A 27880-nucleotide genomic window follows, 5' to 3' on the forward strand; every position below is an offset into this window, starting at 1 on the left:
CTAAGTTACACGCGTCAGCGTACGGTTCGCTCGGCGACGCCGGTCCTCCCATTTCTAAAAAGCTAATGGGAGAAGGACACGCGTCCGTTTGGTCCGAACGGCCTTATCGGGGTCGGGCTGGCTGAGCTAACAAGCACTAAAAAGACGGTCCAATAAGCCCAACTTTAAATCCTCTCAATTTATTAAATGTTATCGCTGCGCTGTTCTAGATAAGACCCAAGGCTATTAACTAATATAAACAGAAAATGACCATCATTAGATTAAAATCATATGATTGCAGCAGAGAACTAGACGCTTGTACTTCGTACCAAATTTCTTCTTAAATGATCGCATATTAGAGACCGAGCGAGAGAGAGAGAGAGAGCAACTAATGAAGGATAAAATAAGTGAGTTGAGCTAAAATTACCTTGGTGTTGTTGGGTTTGTTGCACAACCCCAAAAGCCATTAAGAGAGGGAGAGAGAGAGAGAGAGAAGGGTTTTTGTTAAAAGAGGAAAAGCTTTGGAGAGGTAGAAGAGAGGTCTATTATTATAGATATATAGATAAGAAGATATGAGGGGGGGGTGGGGGCCTCCATAGATAGCGCCAAGGGACCATGTTGCATGGCATTATCTACTTTTGTACTGCTTGAGGAGGTGAGAGCCAGCTTGTACGTGCGTATTCTTTGCGAGGTGTGGCTCGAGAGAGAGAGAGAGAGAGTGAGAGGATGAGATCACACGAAAGGGAGAGGATTATGTAATTTGCAAAACACCATGTGCTTGGAATTTTATGATGATTGAGGCGATGAATGCATGCACGCGGCTGGTATTTTGCTTGGGAGCCGTACGTTAGGTTGGTGGGTGGGATAATCACAATCAGAGATGCTTAGTTTAGTCTTATAGCATAATTTTAACTTTTCTATTTCTTTGTAGATGGATAGAATGATGCCCATGTCGCCATCAACGGCAGGCTGCCTAGTGAAAAATGGAAATTGGACGTAGAGTAAAAGTGGCACTAATTTATTACGTTAGTGGATTTCCTTTTCACAGTTAAATAGCATATATCAAAACAGGATGAAGTGAGAACCTAAAAAGGAATAGCTTCATGGGCTAAGATTAGCCGTGGACTCCTTTTGAGTCTTGTACGTCTCCATCGAGAAATATTTACTTTCTTCGTTCCGATTATCGTTTTAGCGTCTTCTTCCTCTCCTTTTCCAAAGCAAACCTCCTCCTTTTGAAAGGACAAATTTTCAAAACCATCCGGTTTTAAAATTTATTCTAAAAAAAAGACTTTTTTAACTTTAATTACAAAAACAAACCCAGTTGGATGAAACTGGGTCTGTTTTTGAAAAAAAAAAAAATTCAAACTTCACGTGATTTGAACTCCAGTGAAGTTTTTTCTCATAACAAAACTTCACGGGAGTTATACTCCCATGAAGTTTAAATTTTTTTTTTCAAAAACAGACCCAGTTTCATCCAACTGGGTCTGTTTTTGTAATTAAAATTGAAATAGGTCGTTTTTTATAAATAACAGACCCAGTTTCATCCAACTGGGTCTGTTTTTGTAATTAAAATTGAAATAGGTCGTTTTTTATAAATAAATTTTAAAAAGGGATGGTTTTGAAAATTTGTCCCCTTTTGAAATGAAATCTCATATTTTCTAATAATGCTTTATACTGAAAACTTCATCTCATTCCTGCATTATTAAGGAGGTTTCAAACAGCATTTTAATGATTATACTCAATTGCATCTGAAACCACGCTCACCTTCAACCGTTCCTCACGGGACAAACATAAAAGCTCTATTTAGAACAGGTATCTTTCCTAGAACAAATATTGCAGTCGAATCTTAGCTTGAGCACTTGTATATTCAAATTTCACCAGCTAGTGAAAGACGTGAAAAACTAGATGTAGAAAATCATTAATATAGCATCAACGTATAAAAGTATTTTTTGGATAAATAAGTCCTAATCATATTTATGCATCTGTCTTTTTTTAATTTATTATCTTCAATTTTCTAATTTATAACACTAGTAGAAGACCAAACAACTTAGACGGATTAATCTAGACGGAATTTTTTCCGTCTAATTTGAGGCAACCTAGATGAAAAATTTTCCGTCCATCTATGTTAATCCGTCTAGGTTGCCTGAACCTAGACGGAAATTTACGTCTAGGTTGGCAACCTAGACGGAAAATTTCTGTCTATGATGGTGGGGCCCACAGGAAAAAACCCCTAGCCCCGTTTGTAAACCCCGCTGCCTCCAAAACTCATTTTCCTCATTACCTCTCTCTCTCTCTCTCACACACACAAAACACCCTCCGCTTTCGTTCTGCCGCCGCCGCCCGTCGTGTTATCACTGCGCCACCACCCTCGTTCTATCACCGCCCCACAGCTCGGTCGACCAACTTGCCTCTCGTTGCCCATTGTTCGACGCTCGCCCAAACCCTAACCCCAATTCCTCCACCTCCATCTCCGCTCACTGTCGCCTCAACCTCACCTTGCCGCTTTCATGTAAGTTCTAACCCTAATTTCTTCTTCCCTCAAAATCCTAACCCTAATTTTCCTTCCTTAATAGTGAAACCCTCCTTGTCCTTCAAGCTTCAGCTAACAATTGAAGGTAATTTCTGAATTTTTTTAATTTTTCGGAAATCTTGGTTATTTTCCCTCCTTGTCATTACTGTTTTAAAAAGCCTTCGTCTAAGCATACGCCTAGGCCTAGGCGGTACCTAGGCAGCCTTACTAGCGCCTAGCACCTGTGCGGTACCTAAGCTGTCCACCTAGATTTTGACAGTGTTTAGAGGAGCATTGTCTGTTTACGTGGACTGCACCCTTAGGTCTTGATCGTGATTTTTTATGTTGCACCCTCCACGTCCTCTAAGCTCCTTCAAACTTCTTTAACTTCTAAATATGAACACCTCCACTGCCTCCTCTGACCTTCAGCAAAACCTCCTCGACCACCACTTAAATGAAGAAAAAAATCCACCTAGACACCAATCCGACACCTAAGCTCTCTATAATATTGACATTTACAATCAACTATTGTAATTAAAAATAAAAATAGAAAACCTCCTAGGCTCTAGGCGTTAGGTCCAATGACTAGGCATCTTAACGCTCTCCATAACATTGTTAGTTATTATTTTGGCTATTTAGTATTTAAGTATGTATGGTTTATTATGGATTTAAGATTGCTATCTTTTTTAGACAAATTTATATGAATTTAATACATTTTTTTTTATCAATTATTATAATTAAATAATTTTAAAAATAGCCAAACACCTAGGCGCCACCTGGACATCTAGACGCTAGGCACTAGCTCAAACAGATAGTCCGCCTACCACCTTCTATAACATTGCTTGTGATTAAATTGAGTTATCTGCATTTTAACTAAATTTTAAATGTCTATTTCATCTGAGAACTTCAAATTGCATTTGATTGCCGATGAAAACTCCTATTTTCAGAAAAAGCGAAATATGATGATGAGGGACTGACATGAAACTGAGCTCTTAACAAGAGGTCGCCACATCCCTGTGTTGTTCGCAGATGTTTGTTTACGTTTCCACATATTTTCGGTTCAAACAGCTAGTTAATTGCTAATTCCTTACTTTATATCATTTCATTTAAATTTTCCATTTATGGCAGTTGTTTGGTGGAATCAATGGTAGCACTGGTCCTGATGGATCCACTCATGGCACACCTAGACTTTCAAGATAAAGTAAGGAATAGCTGGTGGAATCAATGGTAGCTCTGGTCGAGAGCCTTCATTTGCTCAAGGTTATTTATTTTTCTAAAACTGTATGATGTTTGTCTAAAACATACATAATATTATTAGCAGTAAAATGAGGTTCTTTTTGTACATATACCTAAATTGTTTAGAATTGTTTGGGCTTCATATGCTGTGGGGTTTCCTAAGTTTCAACTTTTTGATTGATCTTGGGTGGCACTACAGGCACACCACCAACCACACCTTGGGACACACTCCTCTCTTAGCTACAGTGCACGGGACCCACATGAAATTTTTTAAAAAAAAATTCATGTAGGCTCCGTGCACTGTAGCTGAGAGAGGAGAGTGTGTTGCAAGGTGTGGTTGGTGGTGTGCCTGTACCATTTTCCTGAAAGAAGTTACTTCCACAATGATGAAGTAGGAAGTAATGAATGTGGTGCTTTTTTGTTTATTTCATAATCAATGAAACGTCTTATCGATGGTATGACATTGTGATTTTTTTGTTATTTAATTCAAATAAGATTGTCCACTAAGTGTAACTTTAGATGTATTTATACTTTTATTTCTTTAGCTTCCTGGATGTACAAGTTTATTGAGATTTCTTTAGCTTTTTTGTTTATTTCATAATCATGGTAAATGTTTGAAATTGCCTCTGTTGGTCAATTCTTATGACAGTCTCCATGCTACCATGTATAGAGCTCCTATGGTATTTCTTAATTTTCTTCAGCTGAATTACATGGTTTTAAATTTCATAGTTATGTGCCTATGTGATGTTTAATCATAATTACATTATATTTTCAATTGATATAGGGCTATTTGTAGTTAAATACCAAAAGTTTATGTAATTGTCTAACTTTGATACCCTAAGTTTTTTTGGCCAAGAAAGTACCAAAAGTTCGAAGACATTTTAAGTTTGTTACACTAAAGTGAGTTGACTATGGCTACCCATTAAAATTTGAAGTTCAGAGTCATTTTTAGGGATAATAAACTTCGGTGTATCTTTAGTTAAAACGTGGCAGATTCCTCATTGTGCAATCGTTAAATGTGAATTCTTTTGTGCTGGCTTTTGCAGTCAAAAGGTAAAATTTTCCATTGGCATTTTGTAATGACTATGTTTACAGTCCCTATACAAGATTTCTAGCCATTATTCCTCATTTTGTAAGAATTTCTGCATGGTTATTATGATGAGCCAAATATTACGTGTTATTTATTAAATTTATTTGTGAATGCATATTGTTTTTTTTTTTCCATTGTGTGATAAGGTCAAATGCTTTTCTATACATGGAGACACTGCTAATGATCGAGACGATGACATGGATGAGGCGGAAGGCCTTACGTAGTGGGTTTTTAATACTTTGTATCTCAAACATACAAAGTTTGCGATTTACACTTTTGTTTATCAAGTTTGTATTAATTTATGGCTTGGACTTGCTTGTGAGGATATTGGCATGTTTGTGAAGATATAGAGATCATGTTTTCAGTTATGTGGGGATATTAACATGTTTGTAAAGACATTGTGATCATGTTTTCAATTATGTGGGAATATTGACATGTTTATAAAGACATTGTGATCATGTTTTTAGTTATGGATTTGTTTATTTGGTGCTGCTGATTAGTTTGTGGATATTTGATCTTGTGTTTTTGAATGTACGAGAGATGTTATAAAGTGTCGAGGTAGTTGATATCATGGTTTGATTTGTTTATTATGATGACATTATTGTTGTTGCCGATAAATTTTGAATGGTATAATATTATATAAACATGTAAATGTAATATTGTTGTCGCGGATTAATTATTTTAGAAAAAAAATTCAGTGAAACATAGCAACCTAGATGAAAATTCCGTCTAGAAAGCTATTCTAGATGGAAAATTCTGTCTAGGTTGCTTTTATAGCATCCTAAACGGAATTTCCGTCTAGGAAGCATCTTAGACGGAATTTCCGTCTAGATAATGCTTCCTAGACGGAAAGTTGAATTCCGTCTAGTTGAGTTTTGTTTAATTAAAACAGTCTAGACGGAATTCCGTCTACGTTGAGTCCACCTAGATGGAATTATCCTAGATGGATTTTCCTAGAAGGATTTCAGTCTAGGTTAGCCTACGTAGACGGAATTCTAAGCAAACTAGACAGTTCTTTCCATCTAGGTTGAGTGTTTTTCTACTATAAGGTTCCTCGTAGTTACTAAGAATTACTCGGTTGTTCGACATATGTGCTCAAAGGATCAAGGTGTGAGATGATCTATGCATTAAATCCAAATTTATAAGCACAAACCTAAGTTTAAGTACTAATTATTTTGTACTTTACATAAGAAGACATGAGACAGTTTGATACTATATGCAAGATACACTGCTAATTCACCAATTTAGAAGGCCGGCAAATTGCATCCCGAGATGATACTTTTCCATGCTTTAAAAATTAAAATATAAGGCAAGAACAAGCAGCTTCATATTTTTTATAAGGTTGGTGAATCATGAGGATATTTATTTATATATTTATTTTTTGATACATACATATGTAAAAGATATAAGATAAGGCCAACCTTCAGAACATCAAGCAGACAAAATGAATAAATTAAGACAAGGTGACAAGCTAGTTGATGAGGATGAAGAAAAAGGAAAATTGATTAAGCAAGGAATAAAGTCGAGCATAAGTTCTCCTGAGATTTGGATCCCGAACCCCGCAGTAATTAGTAAAATATGTCTTTCATTGGATAATGTCGTATTCATAAAGTGACATTAACATGTAATTTTCATTAGTACAAGTAAGAAAAATAATATCATCAAATGTCAATATCATCAAATTTTCATTAGTACAAGTAAGAAAAATAATATCATCAAATGTCCAGTAACCCTTTTATGAATGTTTTATTTTTCTTAAATATGTTGAAGTTTTTATTCACACAAATAGGATGCACCATATTGACATGTGAAATTGAAGTGCGTGAATACTTCTTAATACATTTAGAGGAATTAAACCATCAAAGAGTCAGTTTTTATAATTTCATTGTTTGTTAACATTGCAGATTATTTCTAGCACTCTATTTAGCTTCAAAACTTGAAGAAGCTCAAATAGTTTTCTAACATGACTCCAAATATCAAAGTTTTTGGATTTACTTATCGAAAGATCTCAAATAAATTGAAAAGGTAGAAAAGAAATTATTAAGCTATGCCTCGGCAGATACAATGAAGATGCCAAAAGAAAAAGGGCACCAGAGCAAGAAAGAAATAACAGAATACTCAGAATCTTCACTCTCATAGCAGTGATGCTTAGAAAAAGATTGAGCATATATATGTAATACTTCATTTGTAATATTCTTTCCTTCCTCCTAAAGTTCAGGAAAAAGGAATACAAAGAACCACAGCGAAACAAGAAAATAAGATACCGCAATCTAATTTTGGGAAGAAATTGAGGGCTTAAACCCAGTAGCATAAATAAGGTAAAGAGACAAATCTCTTGATGATGGGATGTAAATAATTCATGGCATTTAAGTATGAAGAAGTAAGAAGCAACCCATAAGACATTTCTTGCTGCCCTAGATTACACCATTAATATTTAAGGTATAACCAACATTACATACTGCTTTGAAGTTGAATGGACTCTCATCACGTTGTTCGTGAAATAGTTTCCCCATTCCTAGCAGATATTAGGGGCGAAAACTAATTAGCACGGTCATAGACAAAACTCATGCTGGGAAAATGCTGTGATGATATTTTAGGAGTAGCACGACAATTATTCACGAGATTTACTCATCAGGCATAAATAAATAAGGACACCAAATGAAACCAAACAATTGTATGTTATTTGAGTATGAGATGGTTAATGTGGTAGATAACATCGTAAAGACTGATATATCTGTTCATAACTGTAAGTGATGAAGCAAATTTTAATATCAAATGCTTTTTTAATCTTTTAGAAACAGGTAATATGTACTGCATTTATCTTCAGCATGTAAAATAATATTGGGCTTCATAGAACTGCCTTCCGAACATGTAAAGTGATACCATAACTGCACAATTAGTAGCAATTTAGACTTAGAGAACAAGGAACATGAGTCGAAACTCAAGCAGGTGCGGATGCTTTTGAAGTTTGAACCAGATGTTTCATGATAAAACATATTGATATACTCTAGGTGCCTAGTCACATCTCAATTTGGATTGTATTGATCAATTAATAGCATAAATTTTCAGAAGCAGCGAGAGCAAATCTTACTTAATTGTATATGCATGAAAACCATCGAGCACAGACGCACGCTAACCAGTGACACACCAGCCACTACCGTGGAGAGACACCAATGATTTTGTGTCTATGTATGTAGTATGCGCGTTAGTGTGTGTGTGTGATTTTAAATCACGGCATGCCCGCGCTTACGGAATTCCAAATTCTTACTATAATATATAAGGCCAATTAGAGGTTAGAATGAAAAATAAAAGATGTACAGCAACGAAACTCTATCCCTTCACAACAAACTCTCACAATTGATAATGTTGTCGTTTTAAGTAAAGCTCATAAAGAATTCTAAGTAGTAGAAAAAAAACCTGTTGCCGATCATTCTCCTGGATTTCCAGAGAAATGGGGAAGAAGAATCAATAAGAAGCCAGCAAAAAACAGCAAGCTTTTGCTACTCCAATCTTGCAGGGAGGAGTGAACAGCATGCATTAATTGTTCTAAAGGCACTCTGTTCCCATGGAATATATTTATTCACCAATTTTTGAAGGTATAACCTTAGAATAATATGAATAATAAGTCATAAAGCATAATGAAATATTAATCTATTTAAGTGAATGTTGTATTATATAATAAGGAAAAAACCCCTAAATTTATGATCCATGATGAGTTCCATCTAAAAGAGATGAGATTAATACCATATTCATTGATCACTGGCTGAATGAGAAGGATAGCATTGAGCAGCTGGCTCTGTAGAATACTAAACCCCTCGTCATCATTATTGTTTTTTTTTTCCAATTGCAAATCCCTCAAGAAAGAGAGAGCATCCTTTCAGAAAGAAAACCGGGAGCCGGATGCTGGAACGGATGTCCAAAATGTCCCCAGAAGGTAGAAAAGGAGGACCACCGCAAAAATAATGCTACTGTTTCATATGTAACCCATTCTCTTAGAGAAATCACGGTCAGACGAGACTCTGTCAACCACAGAATTGCAATAGGAAACACAATTAACGAGGATTTTCTTGTGGTTGCATCTCCACTGCACTGTCAATCTCCATCTCTCCAATGACTTCTTCACCTTTGGTGATAATGAATAATCAGCAGTCCCTTCCTTTAGTAAGCCATAATTTTGGAAGAACTTGTTGAGCTCTCGATCAGAGGATAGCAAGTCAATGCACTTCTGATAAGATGAATAGTCTAGCATTTTATCTATGATGACCACTAGTAACTCATCATTCTCCAATGTAGTAGGCAGTTGTCCCAAAATATTTTGACAGTGATTTGCCAACCATTTCATGATAAATAACTCATTTTCAGCAGAAAGCAAGGATCCCGAGTAAGCTCGATGCCCAACTGATCTTCTTAGTTTTGCTGGTGTTGCCCATAAGCGTAAAGTGCAGAGTAAGGCAAAAGAAGGGCTTCCATCAGGATGAATGTATAGAAACTCTTTAGGCCAAGAGCTAAATTTCTGGCTATCAATATCCAGTCGAATGAAGGCCTTCTCATTTGGGTTAACATCCAAAATAAATCCATAATGCTCCAAAAGCTCCAAATTAGTATATGTTCCATAACTCAAAAGAACCTGCAGTTAATTTACAGAATGGAAAGTCAGGATGAACTACAATTTGAACATAAAACAACTACACTCATCACATAAAGAAAACAAAGAACTGATTTTCTAAAAACTGAGGTGGTGATCATGACAACTTAGTTGAACGGCTCCTGTTAGGATTTAAGATGCAAGCCTAGAGGGGGTGAATAGGATTGCTTACTATTTTTCGATAAACATAGAATCAAGGTTTTAAATATCGGTTATCGGTAATTTATCGGACGACCAAAATTCTTATCGGATAGCGGAAATCGGGGATATATCGGGGATAAGTAGTATTTATCGGAGTGATATACTAGATGGTGTATATATATAATATAATAACTAAAAAATGTAATCTAACCATGCTTAAAATGTAAATCATCATGTTTAGAATCACTAACCAATTGTAGAAAGCAAAACTTACATCTTGACCGCACGATGAAACCATTCGATTGCATAGCCTTACTTATCGGCCGATAACCCCGATAAAAAAACCTTACTTATCGGCCGATAAGTACCGATAACGTCGATAACTCCCCGATAACTTGCCAAAAACGATAACCGATTAAAAATCCAAGTTATCCTATCGGAGAGCTCCCAAATCCGATAACTCGGCCGATAATATCGGTTATCGGCCGATATTTAAAACAGTGCATAGAATATGCAGCGAAAATAAAATAATAATAATAAAACAGTAAGCAAAGCAATAAACACAGAAAATAATCAGAATCAATACGGCCAGAACACACAAAATTTTACAATGGTTCAGATAAACAATCACACATTCCCCTTCCTTTTCGCGAATGGGCTTCCTCACTATGATGAAAGTTTTTCAGAATCATAGACCCGACTCGAAACCCTAGTTTTACCCCAAATCAGTCATCTAACCTAAACTCTTAACCATGAGTAACCCTAGACCTAGCTAGTGATCAATTCCTCAATTCAACCTTGACTCGAGTACGTCATAAACCCTCAATTCACACTGGCTTGAGTACGCTGTAAAAACAAGTCTAAAACAATAATTATCAATTAAGCGCAACAAAAAAAGATCTTATAGCTCTTTGATTATGCAAACCATCCTTTGAAGGACAAAAAGCAAAGCTCCACAAAGAGTGTTGTTGATTTTGAAATCCAAGGGCAGCACTCCCTGATGGCTGATGATTGGATGATGTAGACCAACGAGGATGCAAATTGAGAAGCCTAAGCAAAAATAATCACCAAAGTTGAAACCATGGATCTATCTCCTCCTCGCTCTCTTTTTCTCTGTGAATTAGGTCAGGAATTCTCTAATAAAATCATGTGGAAAGAGCCCTTAAATAGCCTCAACAAAAATGGTTCAGATTAATTCCTAATCAAATCAGGATTCTGAAATCAACCCGTCACTCATCGATGACCAGGTTGGCTCATTGATGAGCATAGCTCCAGACTCATCGATGAGCATGTTGTCTCATTAATGATCGAGACCCTATAATCAGTTTTGCTCTCTGTCATTCTCTATTCTCCTCATACTCATAGATGAGCTTGACCTCATCGATGAGCTGCAGGTTGTCTCATCGACGAGTAACAAGCTTGTAGGCTGTCTAAAAATGACAATAGATAGCTGATTCCCCATCAAACACCCATCATGGAAATTATAATCTGACGACTTCCAGAAGGCTACGACTTGAAGACTTTCATATATCAAGGAGTTGAAGCAAGGATTACGAAACGACGATCTTTAGCAACGCTCTGACAGAAAGAGATTACAAATCGACGATCTCTTCAAACCAAGACGTAGAAGCCCTCACTGAATACCATCGTCAAGATAAAACACCAATTCGAACACCAATGCCGCTTCTTATGTGAGAGGATTGATCTTGATGGCTGCGACAACAACATGACTAATATCATATTAGCAACCATTAGAGATGCTGATGAGCAGTATAATGATTTTAGAAAAGCAGGAAGATCTAGAGAGCTGTGAACAAATATTCGACACACTGAGGAGCACATCGTTAAAACATGAAATTTTAGTGGAGATCGTGACTTGCAGTTGATAGAGCGTTATTGAGATACCTCAATTGTCACAAATGACCTGAATAAGACCTTCTTTATTGGTCATTAGTGTCATCCATATAGAAAGATAGAGAAACCTGAACGCAACTCATCAACCGCTGCTCGAACGCAGCTCATCAGCGCCGTCGAACGCAGCTCCAATCGCTGCCAAGCACAGCTCAAACGCAGATCCAACCGCTGCCAAGCACAGCTCAAACGCAGCTCCAACCGCTGCCAAGCACAGCTCAAACGCAGCTCCAGTGGCTTACGTGGGTTGTTACAACCGATTAATGAGGTAACTAAACCCTCATTTAGGAGCGGATTATGGGAGCGGTTACACCCCTAATCCTCCTATAAATATCAACAAACTCAATAGAGTTAAGGATCGGATTTTTAAGAATCGGATCGAGGGGTCGGAAGATAGCATCGAATTTTGATTAGATCTTCCAGAATCAGAAAAAGAGGATTGATTCCTTACACAGTCTGGGGAATCAACATCCATTGAGAATTCCAGATCTTCGAATACTTGGCTTATTAACCGAATCATTTTCGGTTTGAACATCTCTAATACTGTTATTAGAGTTTGAATCACAAAACTCGTCAAGAGTTATCAACAAGACAAGACTGTTGTTCCAGTGAATTGAGACATTCGGATCGTCAACGGAGAGCAAACTCGACGCGAGCATTCGAGGGAGGCACTCCATCGCTACCGTGAAGAACCCAGAATTAAACAAAGGGGAGAATCCAGATCATTCTCTTCTCTTTTGTAACCAGGAATTCAAATTGTAATCGAGAGTTGAGAGAATTGTAATCATTCTTTTTCTAAGCAGTTAGAGAGAATAAAATCAAATACAGTTCTTTCCTTGTTTTCTTATTACAAATTTTCCAACAAATAAAGCTGTTTTGCTGATTTTGACTTGTTTCTTGCTCTTTTCACTTTTGAACTTGATTCTAACTTCTTGTAACATGTATACAACATATCAACACATATTAGACCGATATGAAGGTTTGTCATTTATCAAACTAAGTCAATTATACAGACACATACGAACACGATCCTAACAGCTCCTACAATGGAAGTTGGTATCTGTTAGTGGAGATGACTGTCTCTACTTACTTCTATCATGGACGTGACAAGTTTTCCAGATTAAAGTCACTACAAATGATGGGACTGTAAAGATTAGGGTAAAAAGAGAAGTCATATCATGAGAAGAACTGCGACTTCACGAGCATCATTTTCACTTCATTCTAAGATGATGGAAGCAATTAAAAAAAAGTTACACCATGACTAATAGTATGATCCATCATGAAAATCTACAGGGGATCCATTAGAAAGTAGAGATGAAGTAGAGGGGTAAATCTCCAAGTAGATATCAGGTGATACAAGAGGCCATCTGTAAGATCTGCAGGACTATAATAGCTCTTCATTCTGTTTGGTACAGCAAAGTCATTTAGCAAAAAAATGAGCCAAAATTCCTAGTTATGTAGAATCGTAGATAATACCATGATAAGCATGTCTTTTAGCTTTTATTTCTCAATAATTTGTGTAACATACACAACATGTGGCTCACAAAGTTTTTGTCTGTTGTATGGATAACATGCAGTCCTCAATGTCGCCAACAAAAAAAAGAAAAAGAAAAAGAAAAAGAAAAAGGAGGGGGTACCTTACGTGGAGTTTCAAACATAATACACTAGACCGAAACTTATACATAAAACCTGAAAATGTTGGCAATTACCTGCTTTCCCTTTTCGTAATTCTCTCTAGCATAAAAGCAATATGAAGCAGTATCGTCCTCGTATCCACCGTCTGTTAACCTCTGAGAATAACACTCAAGCAGCTCAGCATCTGGTTGCTCCATGGTGCCATTGCATTTTAAGGATGTATCATCTTCAGAGTAAATTTCCTCATCAGGTGCAGCATAATTAAACAAGTCACCAACAGGGCATAAGCAACCAGCCTCATCCCATGGTATATGCAATGTGCGAGAAGTAATCTTCAAATTCAAAGGGAAAGATTGAAACCAATCATATGGTTAAAATAATAAGACACCATCAAGAAATAAAATCAAGCATTAGTTGCATAATTATTTCATATAAGACACTTACAGTTGCCGAGGCCCAAAGCCATGACCTAAGTGTTAAAAGTTGTGATTTGAGATCTAATTCTCTCATAACAACTGTGGCTATTTCCCAATCCAACTTAGATGTTAAGACAGCTTTTTCTGAAACCCAAATGGCCTCTTCAACCTAACAGAGATGAAATATTAAATCTAATGGCTGGATGATTAAAAAGCAAATAATATTGACTAGGAAATGCACTATACAAGAAAAGAACCAAAAGCATTACTTGCAGAGCTTGTGTTTCAAACCGCAAGAAATTAGCTAGTGTGTGATAACAGCGAGGCAATTCAACCAGATAAGGGTACCACCGAGAACCCCTTCCTTTTCCAACTTCAGCCAATAAGCATACAGTCAGTATCTGTACAATGAAATTCATAATTAAGCCAACTGCATGATTGATGTTAATGTTATACATGTTGATCAGAAAGGATCAGAAGATGGAAGCATATATTATTTGAGATCTCCACCATTTAATTCAGCAAATGACCTTTGCTTTCTGAGCATACGCATGATTGATGTTAAACATGTTGATCACAAAGGTCCAGAAGATGGAAGAATATATTATTTAAGATCTCCATGGCCAAGTAACCCTCGCTTGCTGAGCATATGCAACAATATCCAATATTGCACATAACATAGAAATTTTATAATCGACCTAGTGACACTCATGTTTCACCTGAAATGATAAAATGCTTAAATTTTAGACAAGGTTCAGAAAGAAGCAATTCCAAATAGCTTAGGATGTTAATGAAACAAATAATCTTATTTTTTTGCTTTGAATAGTAAGCTACCTTCTAGCTAAAGACAAAGTGGCTATACTTGAGCTCACAAAAGCCTTCATCATTTGTTAAAAAGGTTCACACGAAACAAATTCCCCATTCGCAGCATGCCATATGAACAACAAAAAATTTCAACAATCAATGAAACTCATCAAACTGTATCTCAATCTGTAAGATGTTGCTTAGGACCTCTTAGCTGGAAAGTCTTAACACAATCACATTCTTGCACACGCTAATGTATTAGCCATGGCCCATTTGGGAGGATGTTATGCCATTCTTAGGTATCTCACATCCTTAATCATACATTATACCATGTAATGAGTTTATACTTAACAATTTCTTATGTGTGAGAGCTAAACTATACTCAAAGGCCCATTTGGGAGGGTGTTATGCCATTCTTAGGTATCTCACATCCTTAATCATACATTATACCATGTAATGAGTTTATACTTAACAATTTCTTACGTGTTAGAGCTAAACTATACTCAAAGCCAAGACCTAGCATTTTGTGACTTGGGTTCCCTCAATAAATGAAATTCCAAAACATAAATTATCAAAATCTCCAGTTACTCAATGTAGGTAGCCAACAAATCTGTTAGGATATACGTCAACAAGAACGCCTCGAACGGAGACGCAATACACACCCAAATGATTTTGCAATCACAAAATAAAGACACAAATTCAATCTCAGTACTCACAAATATAATGTGGTTCATTCTTACGGAGCTACTCCACGATGCAACGACGATGCCCAGTTTTTTATATTACTAAAGAATTAGATCAAAGAGAACACATTCTCTTAATCAAGATACACTCTAAGAATTCTCATAAACTCTTTGATATTAAGAAAAAAATTTCTATTTTCCCTTCTTACTCTTCTATAAGAGTAGTTGTTTCTAGGATGAGTTTTTCTTGAAGAGTTTTGACCATATTTATAGTGTTTGAGAAACACTATGACCATATTTGTAGTGTTTGAGAAACACTATGCACTAATAAAATATTATTAGTGGTGGGATCCAACATCCTATTAATTTCAAACTCCTCAGCTTTCGATGCCGAAATTTTTTATTTTGATTTGTAGAGCCCGCCCACTTTTTCAAAATCAAACATTTCGACAGCAGCCCTTTCAACAATCACCCACCTGAAGATTTTATTGAGTATCAATCATATCTTCACACCATTCTTGGTTGCATCATCCGGATGTCTTGTATCTTTGGCGTCTTGCACAGCCTTCAACGTTCTCAACGGAGACCATATGAGGTTGCATACAGCCTCACCTTCTCGAGCGAAACTGGCTTGGTCAACATATCGGTTAGATTATAACTCGTATCAATCTTCATAAACTTGAACTCGTTCCTGTTTTGCCATCTCCGTATGATATGATGCTTCACGTCAACATGCTTGGTCCGAACATAGAATGCGTTGTTCTTTGACAAGTGAATGACACTCTGACTGTCGTAGTGGATGAAGTATTTCTCAAAACTTACCCTAAGCTCGAGAAGAAAAGCTTTCAACCATAACAATTTCTTTGTTGTCTCCGCTGCAGACAAGTACTCGGCTTCGGTTGTTGACATAGCCACAATATCCTGTAACTTTGATCTCCAACTTATCGCTCAACCACTCAAGATGAAGATGTAGCCGCTTGTGCTCCTTCTTGAGTCTATGTCCCAGACGTAGTCTGCATCACAAAAGCTTTCTAGCTGCAAATTTGTCCTGTCATACTCAAGATAACGGTCGGACGAGCACCTCAAGTAGCGTAGAAACCACTTGATCGCATCCCAGTGTTGCTTCCCTGGATTGCTCATGAAGCGGCTCACAACTCCCACTCATTGTGCAATATCTGACCTCGTACATACCATCACATACATCAAACTCCCGACGGCAGATGCGTATGGTATGTTGGCTATAAACTCATGATCTTCAGCAGTCTCTGGTACTTAGATTTTTGATAGCTTGAAATGGCTTACAAATGACGAGCTCACCGGTTTAGCTTTTTCCATGCCAAACTTTTCAAGAATCTTCTCAATATAAGCCTTCTGAGACAACCTCAGCCTCCATGCTGATCTGTCTCTGATGATCCTCATCCCAAGAATCTAGTTTGCTGGATCTAGATCTTTCATCTCGAAGCACTCGGAGAGACGCCCCTTGAGTTTCTTAATACGGGCCAAGTCGGGCCCAACAATCAACATGTCATCAACATAAATCAAGAGTATCACATAGGGTTCGCTATACCTCTTGATGAAGCAGCAGTGGTCTGTGTCGTATTTGAGAAAACCGTTCTCCTCCATAAAGTTCTCAAACTTTATGTACCACTATCGCAGAGCTTGCTTCAGGCCATACAAGTTCTTACGCAGGAGACACACGAGGCCCTCCTTGCCTCGTTCCTCGAAGCCCACTGATTGATGCATATAGATCTCTTTCTCCAAATCTCCATGAAGAAATATCGTCTCCATCTGCTCTAGATGAAGATCTCGAACTGCCATAATGCTCAACACAGTCCGGATTATGGTCAACTTGATGAAGGGAGCGAAAACGTCAGAATAGTCTATCTCTGCTTTCTGCTCATAGCCCTTCACTACAAACCTCACCTTGTAACATCTCCATCCATCGACTTCATCCTTGACCCGATAAATCCACCGATTGTGAAGAGCCTTTCGCTCTCTTGGAAGCTTTACGAGCTCCCAAGTCCCATTCTTCGTCATTGTTGAAGGGTTGTTGTCAAAATATTTGATTTTGAAAAGTGCACGGGCCCCACAAATCAAAATTAAAGATTTCGGCACCAAAAGCCGAGGAGTTTAAAATTAATAGAATGGCGGGTTCTACCACGGATAATATTTTATTAGTGCATAGTATTTCCCAAATATTATAAATAGGACCAAAACTCTTCAGAAAAACTCATTCCAGAAATAACTCCTCTTATAAAAGAGTGAGAGAAAGGAAAAATAGAGAGTTTTTTCTTAATATCAAGGAGAGGGTTGAGAATTCTTAGAGTGTATCTTGATCAAGAGAATGTGTTCTCTTTGAACTAATTCTTTTGCAATATAAAAGATCTAGACGTCGTCGTTGCATCGTGGAATAGCTCTGTAAGAGTGAACCATGTTATTCTGTGATTCCAAAATTGTTTGGGTGTGTATTGCGTCTCTGTTCGAGGCGTTCTTGTTGAGGTATATCCTAACAAAATCAATGCTTGCATTTCCCCACCACAACAAACCAGATACTCAACAAAATTACCAAATAACAGCAACATAGGCAAACAATAAACCAAAAGAGAAGGGAAATAAAAACTATCAAAATAGAGAGAAACCCACTTGAGTATTGGATAGATAAGGATGTCTCTTCACACAACATGCAATCTTTTCATCTTTCATCACGCCATCGGAGGTCAGCAGCGCTTCTCTCGGCACTCTCAGTACCAGCTCCCCTTTCTTCAAATCGCGAGCAGCAGCAAGTCCTCTTCTGCAAATTTTAAATAGAATCGGGTCATTGTTAGAAATTGAAGAAGAAAAGACTAAAGGGCTTGATTAGTTTAGGTACCCGCCGGCGTTGGGGAACGTAGAGACGAAGAGAGAGCGACCCAAGCAAGATGATGATGATGAAGGACAAGTTGGTGAATCTGAGATCCCCATTTCGGCTGCCCATTGAAGGAGAGCTTCGAGATTTTTGTTGCTCTCGTTGTTCTCTTCGCTTTTTGTCGCCATACTTCTTCTAAATTTGAGGGTGAAGCTGGAAGGCCCGAAGGAGTCTCTTATTTCGACGAGAGGGTAGGTTAATAAATAGTGGGTCGGGTAAAAAGTAAATGGTTATTAGCCGTACCCGAAACTGCCTCCGGGGTTAAGTTATCGGATGTGACCCGCACCCGACTCGTCCCGGGATCGGAAACCAACCCTAGCGAGCACAAAAACAGTCCCTTTTCAGTCAAAATCTTCGTCATCCGACGCTCCTCCGCTTCTAGAAAACCCTAAATCCCCAAATCTCCAATCGAGCTCAATCCCGATTCCAATGGCGGAGTTCGAGGAAATCAAGCTTGGATCCTCAAAACCCATGATCGCGACTCAGCAAGAAATGATGGAGAACAGGGTCCCGATCCCTTACCGCGATCAGTGCGCTCACCTGCTGATCCCCCTCAACAAGTGCCGGTCCAAGGAGCTTTACCTCCCATGGAAGTGCGAGAACGAGAGGCATTCTTATGAGAAGTGCGAGTACGAGCTCGTCATGGAGCGGATGCTTCAGATGCAGAAGATTCGTGAGCTCGAGGAGAGGAAGAAGCAGAAAGGGAAGATTGGGCAGGGGGTCGCGATCCCGATCACTCAGTAGACTGCCAACGCTTGATCTGATGTCAAAAGTGAGTCTCTTGTTGGTTTTTGGTAAATTTAGGTTTGATTTTTTTTTCCACATGAAGCAAATATGATAGTTACATGGTTTCATTCGTTGTTGGTATGGGTGTAGAGATTCATAGTTAGTCGTGGATGTAATTGGTAATGGTTTTTTTCTTCTTTCCCATGATTGGCCACTTATTAGTATGAAAAATTGATGAGTTTGGGATTGGGGGTTGTCTGGTGCTTTGCATTAAATCGTACTATTAAACATGGGAGAATTTTTTGAAAAAGACCATTTTGAAAATAATTAACGAAATCGACTATTTTGCCAAACAATTAGCAAAATCAACCTCTTTTTGGCCACGTCATCAAGGCTGGCCAAAAGAGGTCTATTTTTGCAAAATATCATCTTTAAAACACACGGGCTGGTAGTCCCGTGTAATTAGCAATTGCTAATTATGAGTTAAATTAAGTCCAGAACATCCACTGGACTACTAGTCCTGTGTATTCTGCGGACGAGCCAGAAAATATACGGGACTAGAAACCTGTGTGTCTTTTAAACTTGCACAAAACATGCACTCATGTTTGTAGCTTACCTCATATACATATACAATATCTTTTGTGCATAAAAACTTCAAATTCACCTCATGTACATACTCAAACATAATAATCTCCATAATCATAGAATTTCCATAAAGTCATGTACACAACTTAATACACTTGTAACGACCCAAAATATCACAGTAGATAAATATATTGTGACAACACATTATTTCCATACAACATATATTATCTCCAAAATATTGCAGTAGATAAATAAATCGTGACAACACATATTATCTCCATATGTTGAGTGTATTGGTTTATAAATAACCTATATCGATAACTTAAATAGAGTCAATACATAAAATTCATAAATCGTTCACATACAACTTAGAAGTCCGCCCCTTCCCCTTTATCTCTCTTCTTACTCGCTCAGATCGTCGTCCTCCTTTATGGACTCGAGCTTATACGAGCTCACTGTCTGGTTGCATGTGTGGATGTGATGGTCCAACTTCATTGTCTTTCCTACAAGATCTTTCTCATCTCTATCGATTTGGTTGGCATACGTATAAGAGATCCTCCTCCACCATCACCTCTCGACAATTATGAAAATCCTCATGAGTTCGATTCAAAACTCTACGAACCCTCTGCTCTATCCGCTGATAGAGATGTATGTACTTCTGGATCTGTTCCCGCAATAGGAAGTGCTAGACCTTCATTTACAATGGCCTCAATATCATTGACAACATCTATTTACAATTAAGTCAAAAGTTATATATAAGTAATTTCTAGTAATACAAAACAAGTAGACTTGTTAGTAAATAACTTTCAAGTTCTCTCTCATCTAAACCAATGACCACGTATCTTCGTCATAGGGCACATTGTTGGTGTTCATCAAGTGGAGCTGTGATTTAATTTATTATCCATCTTTTAGTAATTCTCCAATATCACTTGATGTAATCTGATGCTTGAAGAGGAGGATCAAGTTACGTCATGATACTCAAATGTCGATCATCCTATCTATATATGCATTGATGATAATGTTTTAAATGTCGGATGTCAGGTTCATGTCGGACGGCTAAAATTCATGTCGGATAGCGAAAATCGAGGATATATCGGAGAACATAAAAAAATATCGGATTGCCATATCAGATGGTGTGCATATGTGTAATATAAATATCATAAATAAAATCTAAATAGACTTAAAAAATTCTATTGTCACCTCTCGACAATTATGAAAATCCTCATGAGTTCGATTCAAAACTCTACGAACCCTCTGCTCTATCCGCTGATAGAGATGTATGTACTTCTGGATCTGTTCCCGCAATAGGAAGTGCTAGACCTTCATTTACAATGGCCTCAATATCATTGACAACATCTATTTACAATTAAGTCAAAAGTTATATATAAGTAATTTCTAGTAATACAAAACAAGTAGACTTGTTAGTAAATAACTTTCAAGTTCTCTCTCATCTAAACCAATGACCACGTATCTTCGTCATAGGGCACATTGTTGGTGTTCATCAAGTGGAGCTGTGATTTAATTTATTATCCATCTTTTAGTAATTCTCCAATATCACTTGATGTAATCTGATGCTTGAAGAGGAGGATCAAGTTACGTCATGATACTCAAATGTCGATCATCCTATCTATATATGCATTGATGATAATGTTTTAAATGTCGGATGTCAGGTTCATGTCGGACGGCTAAAATTCATGTCGGATAGCGAAAATCGAGGATATATCGGAGAACATAAAAAAATATCGGATTGCCATATCAGATGGTGTGCATATGTGTAATATAAATATCATAAATAAAATCTAAATAGACTTAAAAAATTCTATTGTCTAAACATATAAAAGAGTAAATAACTTATGATGCTTAGGGTTGATGTTGAAGAAAAGATGTAAGAAACCCGATATTAGCGGTTAAGAAGAGAGAAGATCGCCCGATATTGATGTCGAAGGAAGAGCTAGGAGAAGAGATCGATGAGATGTCGAAGGAGAGAGAGATGAGAGACAGATATTACTTCGATCTTTTTTCCATTTCCCTTAACTTAATCGGCTTTTGTCTTTGAAAGTAATATTAAGACAATCAATAATTTAAACTCAAATCTGATTAGACAAACATAACCAAAAAATTTTAAAAAACCAGCTAATTTTTCAGATTGAAAAATCGACCGACATAACCGACATATCACCCGACATATCCATCCGACATATCCGACATATCTTCCTATATATCTGACATGAACCCTGAAAACACAATACGTATTGAAAAGCTTCATATTGTGTCGATTGGCCTCTAAATCCGACATGTCGGACATATCGACCGATATTTAAAACACTGACTGATGATGCATATTTGCCTAATCTGTCTGATGCTCGCTTCTCTTAGCATTTCTCTCTATTCTTTCAACATCTTCTTGGAACGTGTTGTGCCAAATCAAACTGTCTAAACATTAGGTACGTCATATGAATCTTCACAATCTCAAAGTATATGAGGAACTCTTGCTCTCCATATAACTTTTGGTCATTCGTGCAAATTGGTGGTAGATGAGCAAGATGATCCCCGTATGGCTCCCACTCGAACTAGAAAATATTTCACATATCAAAAGTGTTTACCTGCAGCTAAGTTCAAGTGATCATCTTACTCATCTACTACAAATTTGCATGAAGGGCCCAAGTTATATAGAGAGCAAATTGACCATCGTATGACTTTCACTTTTACTAGAAAATATTTCATATATCAAAAGTGTTTACATGCAACCTAGTGTAATCTATCCATCTGAAGCTCGTGTCTCGCATAATCTTGGTTCGAGTTGGAGCAAGAGTTTTCTAGTTGCAGCCAAGTTCGAGTGATCACTTTGCTCATATATCACAAATTTGCACGAAGAGCCTAAGTTACATGGAGAGCAAAGTGATCATCATGCAACTCCCACTTTTACTAGAAAACAGTTTACGTATCGGAAGTGTTTACCTAACTCTAAGTGGAATCTGTCCATCTAAAGCTTATGCTTTGCATAACCTAGGTTCAAGTGGGAGCAAGAGTTTTCTAGTTCGAGTGGCAGGCTGGGAGCTAAGTGGAATATGTGAAATGATTTGTAGTTCGAGTGGGAGCGATACAGTGATCATCTTACTCATCTACCACCAATTTGTATGGAAGACTAAGTTATATAGAGAGCAAGAGTTCCTCTTATATACTTTGAGATTGTGAAGATGCATGTGCCGGATCGCATGTTTAAACAGTTTGCTTTGGCACAACACGTTCTAAAAGATGTTGAAAGAATAGAGAGAAAGGCTAAGAAAGGTGGGCATCAGATAGAATGGGTAAATACGCATCATCAGTACATATATAGATGGGATGATCGGCATTTGAGTATTGTGGAGCAGATTGATCCTCCTGTTCAGGATCAGATTACATTAGGTGGTATTGAAGGATTACTACAAGATAGATAATAAATCAGATCACGGCTCCATTCGATGAACACCAACAACGTGCCTCACAACGAAGATATATGTTTAAGGATTTAGATGAGAGAGAACTTGTAAATTATTTACCAGCAAGTCCACTTATTTCGTATTACTACAAATTGCTTATATATGTAACTTTTTGACTTAATTACAGATAAATATTGATGATATTGAGGCTATTGCAAATGAGAGTTTAGCACTTTATATCGCATGAACAGATTCAGGAGTACATGCATCTCTGCATCAGCGGATAGTGGGGAGGGTTCATAGAGTTTTGAATCGAACTCATGAGGATCTTCATGATTGTTGAGAGGTAATGGAGGAGGAGGATCTTTTTTACGCATGCTAACCAAATCGACAGAGAGGAGAAGGATCTTGCAAGAACGATGATAAAGCTGGACCATCAAAACCATGCGTGCAACCGGACAGCAAGCTCGTACAAGCTCAAGTCCACGGAGGAGGATGACAATATGAGCGGGTAAGATGAGGGAGACAAAGGGTAAGGGGTGGACTTCTAGGCTGTATGTGAACGATTTATAGATTTTTTTATTGACTCTATTTAAGGTATCAATATAGGTTATTTGTAAACCAATACATTTGATATATTTGGTTTTGTTGCGATATTTTGGTTATGGAGATAATATGTGTTGTTGCGATATGTTTATCTATTGCGATGTTTTGGATTGTTTACAATTGTATTATGTTATATACATGATTTTATGAAAATTATATGTTTATGGAGATTATAATGTTTGGATATGTACATAAGGTGAATTTGAAGATTTTTATACATAGGAGATATTGTATATGCACAAGAGATAAGTTGTAAACATGCGTGCATGTTCTGTGCATGTTCAAAACACACACAGGATTACTAGTCCCGTGTATTTTCTGGCTTGTCTACAGAATACACGGGCTAGTAGTGCCGTGTATATTTTGGGCTTAATTTAACTCATAATAATTAGCAATTGCTAATTACACGGGAATACTAGTCCCATGTGTTTTAAAGATGATAGTTTGCAAAATCAACTTCTTTTTGGCACATCTTGATGACGTGGGCAAAAAGGTGAATTTTGCTAATTATTTAGCAAAATGATCAATTTTGCTAATTATTTTCAAAAAATGGTCTTTTTCAATATTTCTCCTTTTGACAACAATTCATAAGATTTTATACTTGACTGAGTGGTACAAAGATTAACTATACATCTCCATAATGCATGTAACATCAAAAGTTCTCGTCAAAAGCCTACTATAATCGTGGAGTGCCTGCAAATGAGTTCCTTGTTGATTCCAGTGGATTCCTTATTCTACTCATTAGAGTCTGTTAGATGTCTGCTATAATCAAAAACTAAAATCCCTTGAACACCCAGCTTCACCACCTCCATATCAGTCCAACTGAATCCAGATACATATATGAAACGAGCAAGGAACTGCAAGCACTCAACAATTAGAGTAGGCTCCTAGGTTTCCCTAAGAAACCTGCCTCCGACTCTACCATGTGCTTGGTCAATGGAAGATCAAACCCAATTGCTTTCGCCGCCGTCAGCCTACAAACCGACAAGTGATGTGCTAAATCCCTATACAGATCAAATCTGGAGTCAGAGCTGGGATTGTTGTTGTCGACCTCTTTGGTGCACAAGTGTGGGATATTAAGGCCTCGGGAAGAGGAGGGGTGATAGAAGTTTGCAGAGATAGGTTTTTGGGTGGGTTCTCATGAGCTTTGTGGAGGATGTGATTGGATTTTCAAAGGCCCTTAGCTTGTGATTTGTTGAGGGAGTGAAAGGCCGAGCTTGGGCGGTCATTGAGGGATGATGGAGAGGGAAAACATGGCCATTGGATTAGGTTAGATTTGGGACAGAAAGATGTAGTTTTTTTTTTCTATGAGGGTTAGCGTGTGAGGGTTAGTGTATTTGTGAGGGTGATTTATAAAGGAAGGAAACTAACACAACCTTTAACCCAACAGTTATACATCCTCCTTATTCTCCCCTTGGTCTATAGCATATCCGTTACCTATTTTCATGCAAGTAAGCACTTTCCCATACCTACACAAAGCAGTTTGCATTGTAATCAATTTTGCTCAAGTAAGCACTTTCCCATACCTACCCAACTTTAGTTTCTAACTTTCTATCCAAATATATGCACTCTCCTCATATGATTCCAGCAAGATTGCTTGGAGTGACCAGATTATGGACATCATAGGAGCAATCACCTAAAGCTTTTGTACAAGATCTCATAATCAACTGACACACAGAGAGGTCTACTGCTCTCTGTAGAAGAGGAATATCAGTTTGGGGTGGACATTTGCTCATGCTATCTTGGCTTGTGTGATCTTTTCCAGAAAGTTGCTGCACACATGCTTCATTCTAACTTCGAGTGGGCCAAAAGATATAGTTTGGTTCCTGTACCTGTCACCAAGGAGATGATTTACATCGAAGCCCAGTTGATGCATTCTACTCTCGATGTGCATGTTGCTAATGTGTTGCTTGAAGATGGGTTCTTTCTACTCTTTATTCATTTGTGTTAACATGCCTTCTTGGGATTTTAGTAGTAGCCACTTTACGAGTCAATGAGGTTTTAGGATGCTAATTCTCTTGGCTAGGGAGTATACATGCATGTTCTTTTAGTGAGCATAGCACCAGTAGTAGAGTGGTTGCAATCTAGAAAGCAACCTAGGCCGTGTAACCATTCTACACGTGCTGGCTTGTGGATTATGGGAAGTTAGAATTGGAGTACAACATCTATTGCCATGTGATAGTCATGGTAGTTGTCCATTCTCTAAGAGTTTCTGCAGTATCAACGTGAGGTGTGTCATAAGTCACACTGGGCAAGTCTTTTCTTTAGCTTAGTCACTTTTGTTAGATGTGATTATGGGCAGCAAGATTTGGAATACAACATCTATTGCCATGCGCTAATTATGGTACTTGTCCATTCTCTTAGTGCTTATGCAATAGCAACATGAGGTGCGTCGTAAGTCACTCGAGGAAAATCATTTATTCTATCTTTAGTCACTTCTGTTTTGATGTAACAATGGGACGATAGTCTCTTTTATAGTAAATTGTTCGAGATTGTTGACTATTGAGTACGCAGATTTTCGTTGTTAATATGAAAGATAACTTTAGGCCAAGGCTATACTGCAATGACAGGTCCTGTATACTACTGTCCTAATCCTTTAATGACCACGTGTTGCTTTAAGTTTGGCATTCAACTACTTGATAGAAAGCCAGATTGGCTTGGGGTAATACCGTAGCTAGTTCATTTGTTAAGGTACCAGGAACCTCTATTCAACATCCAACTGTTATACCGCATAGATAGAGAAGCTTTGGATAGCCCAAGGAACACTCACTTGAGCAACTGACATTTGAGCCTTTTTTGAGTGCAATGCTGTTGATTGGAGAAAATCATGGCCTGACGTTGATGGTGACCAACAGGTAAGTAGGATATTCACATTTTCCACCGGAGTGGGTGATGGTGGGGGATTGTTCGCCTTTTTCAGGGTTTCCTTTGAATGGCTTTGCTGGTAATGTACGTTTTTGCACATTGTCTGCAACCGCCACCACCATCAAGCCTGTGAGATAGCACAGGATGACGACCATGGGTTCTTCTTGTGCATGATGAGAAGATGTTTTGAGAATTGCTTCTTCATTTAAGAGTGATGTGTGGAACTTTATGATAACTTTCCTGAAATGCATGTGAAGCTTGCTGCTTTGAATTCCACCTAGTCGATGATGTGGTGTTATTTACTTATTTGTAATCTCATGGTGAAGCATCCTACACTTGGTTCATAGGGGTTATATTGGAAATATTAGGGGTTAATATTCAGCTTGATTGATTTGTAGTTCTTATTCATATGATAGTACCACAATCGAGAGCACTTTTTTAACCAGCTTTCGTGTTCTTGTTTACATCACAGGCTACTTCCCTCTTTTCAAGACTTGGCTGCCTATGTGTGTACTGGTATACGTCTTTTACTGCATGAATCTGTCCTAAAGGCATGCATAAAATGTCAAATGCAATCACATTGACATTATCACTCCAGAAATAACAAATCATCGTCAATTAATAACTTGCAGCTTAATTCCTTTATTAAAGGAATGACTTAGAGTGCCAGACGATGCCACAGGGAACATCGCCAACATCAAAACAGTATTGAGTTAGAACCTTGATGGCCAGCTGGTTGTTGGTAGGTCTGCAATCTTGGTCACTTGGTTTATGCTCGTGCCAACTAAGAAACCGAACTCCAAATTCCACTACACCAAAAAATGATATGGACAAATACATAAGATATTATTATTCACCTTGTGAAATCACATACCTTATCTTGGCACAAATATAGTAGGCTAAAATACCAGATGAAGTCTCATTTCCATATGTGCTGGGTGAGGGATATCTCGAGGATATCGACATGTAACAAGGACACTGTTATTTTGTTTATAGGGTGGCACAACGTGGGATAGACAAAAAAATCTGTTAATGCTACTAAACTGTTTATTCAGCTAGGTCGCCTGCCATCAAAGCTATGGAGTTACGATGGACCTATGTTAGATCCTGAATTCTGCACTGTTTATCTTTGCGTAAAATTTTGTTGTTGATTATATGTGCATTAGTACCCTAATTAAGAATTAATAATTTCCTTTCGCTGTGTTAAATGCTAATTATATTATCATCTTCTCTAAAACTCTGTTACTGATTCATGGTGTTTATTTTTATACAGGACATCGTGCCTTCATATCTGCATTTATGCGTGGCTTTGTGTTTCTTATGCCATGATTCACGAGGACTGTAATTGGTCATTTTGTGTTTCCTTTAAGAAAACCTCTCTGGGACTTGGATAAATGTGAAACCAACCCTTCCGTTGTATTCTTCTTTTAGTTCCTGTGTCTTTTCGTTCTCATGTTTGGAAACTTGAAAATAAAGAGTTTGTTTCTCAGCAATGCATCTTTTAACTCTACAAGGAAATGAACTTGGTTACTATACGAGGTGAAGGTGCTATCCCTCTTTTCATTTGCTTCATAATGAGTTCTTTCGACTCGTGACTTCTACCAGAAATTCCAATGAAAACTTAGAACAGAGATATCCAGCGTCTACTTATGTAGCTGTTGTAACTTATTCGATGTGCGTGTTTCTTTTGCTACTATCGTGCACTCCATTCATCAGCACTTGGAA

At 37.7% G+C, this 27880-nt stretch overlaps 3 protein-coding genes across 8 annotated transcripts in view; 1 reads left to right on the forward strand and 2 right to left on the reverse strand.

The window, feature by feature from the left end:
* The window catches only part of LOC109836650 (protein argonaute 1A-like), an 18831-nt gene extending 18315 nt beyond the window's left edge, over positions 1-516 (reverse strand). The window contains 1 exon segment of the mRNA XM_020404621.1: positions 407-516. Within this exon segment, the coding sequence (XP_020260210.1) occupies positions 407-446 (40 nt within the window). The 5' untranslated portion in view covers positions 447-516.
* On the reverse strand, positions 6941-18114 carry LOC109836651 (protein SET DOMAIN GROUP 40). Of its 6 annotated transcripts, XR_002246039.1 has the most exons (8): positions 17919-18114; positions 17693-17840; positions 13832-13963; positions 13591-13731; positions 13221-13478; positions 8559-9441; positions 8232-8417; positions 6955-7329 (listed from the first exon to the last, which is right to left on the reverse strand). XR_002246039.1 is itself a non-coding variant. In XM_020404622.1 (6 exons), exons 1-6 carry the CDS (start codon positions 18080-18082, stop codon positions 8788-8790), a joined length of 1497 nt encoding a protein of 498 aa, XP_020260211.1. In that variant the 5' UTR covers positions 18083-18114; the 3' UTR covers positions 8437-8787. The 6 variants fall into 6 exon arrangements, 1 of the variants encoding a protein (XP_020260211.1); XR_002246040.1 differs by having other exon boundaries at positions 6941-8417; positions 17923-18114; XR_002246041.1 differs by lacking the exon at positions 17919-18114 and adding an exon at positions 14093-14281 and having other exon boundaries at positions 6942-8417; positions 17693-17815.
* Positions 18249-27716, forward strand: LOC109836653 (NADH dehydrogenase [ubiquinone] 1 beta subcomplex subunit 7). Its single transcript, XM_020404623.1, has 2 exons — positions 18249-18726; positions 27429-27716. The coding sequence occupies exon 1, from the start codon at positions 18384-18386 to the stop codon at positions 18696-18698; it is 315 nt and encodes a 104-aa protein (XP_020260212.1). The 5' UTR covers positions 18249-18383; the 3' UTR covers positions 18699-18726; positions 27429-27716.

This window comes from Asparagus officinalis, chromosome 4 (genome assembly GCF_001876935.1).
Source record: "Asparagus officinalis chromosome 4, Aspof.V1, whole genome shotgun sequence".
In the NCBI taxonomy this organism is placed as follows: domain Eukaryota; kingdom Viridiplantae; phylum Streptophyta; class Magnoliopsida; order Asparagales; family Asparagaceae; genus Asparagus; species Asparagus officinalis.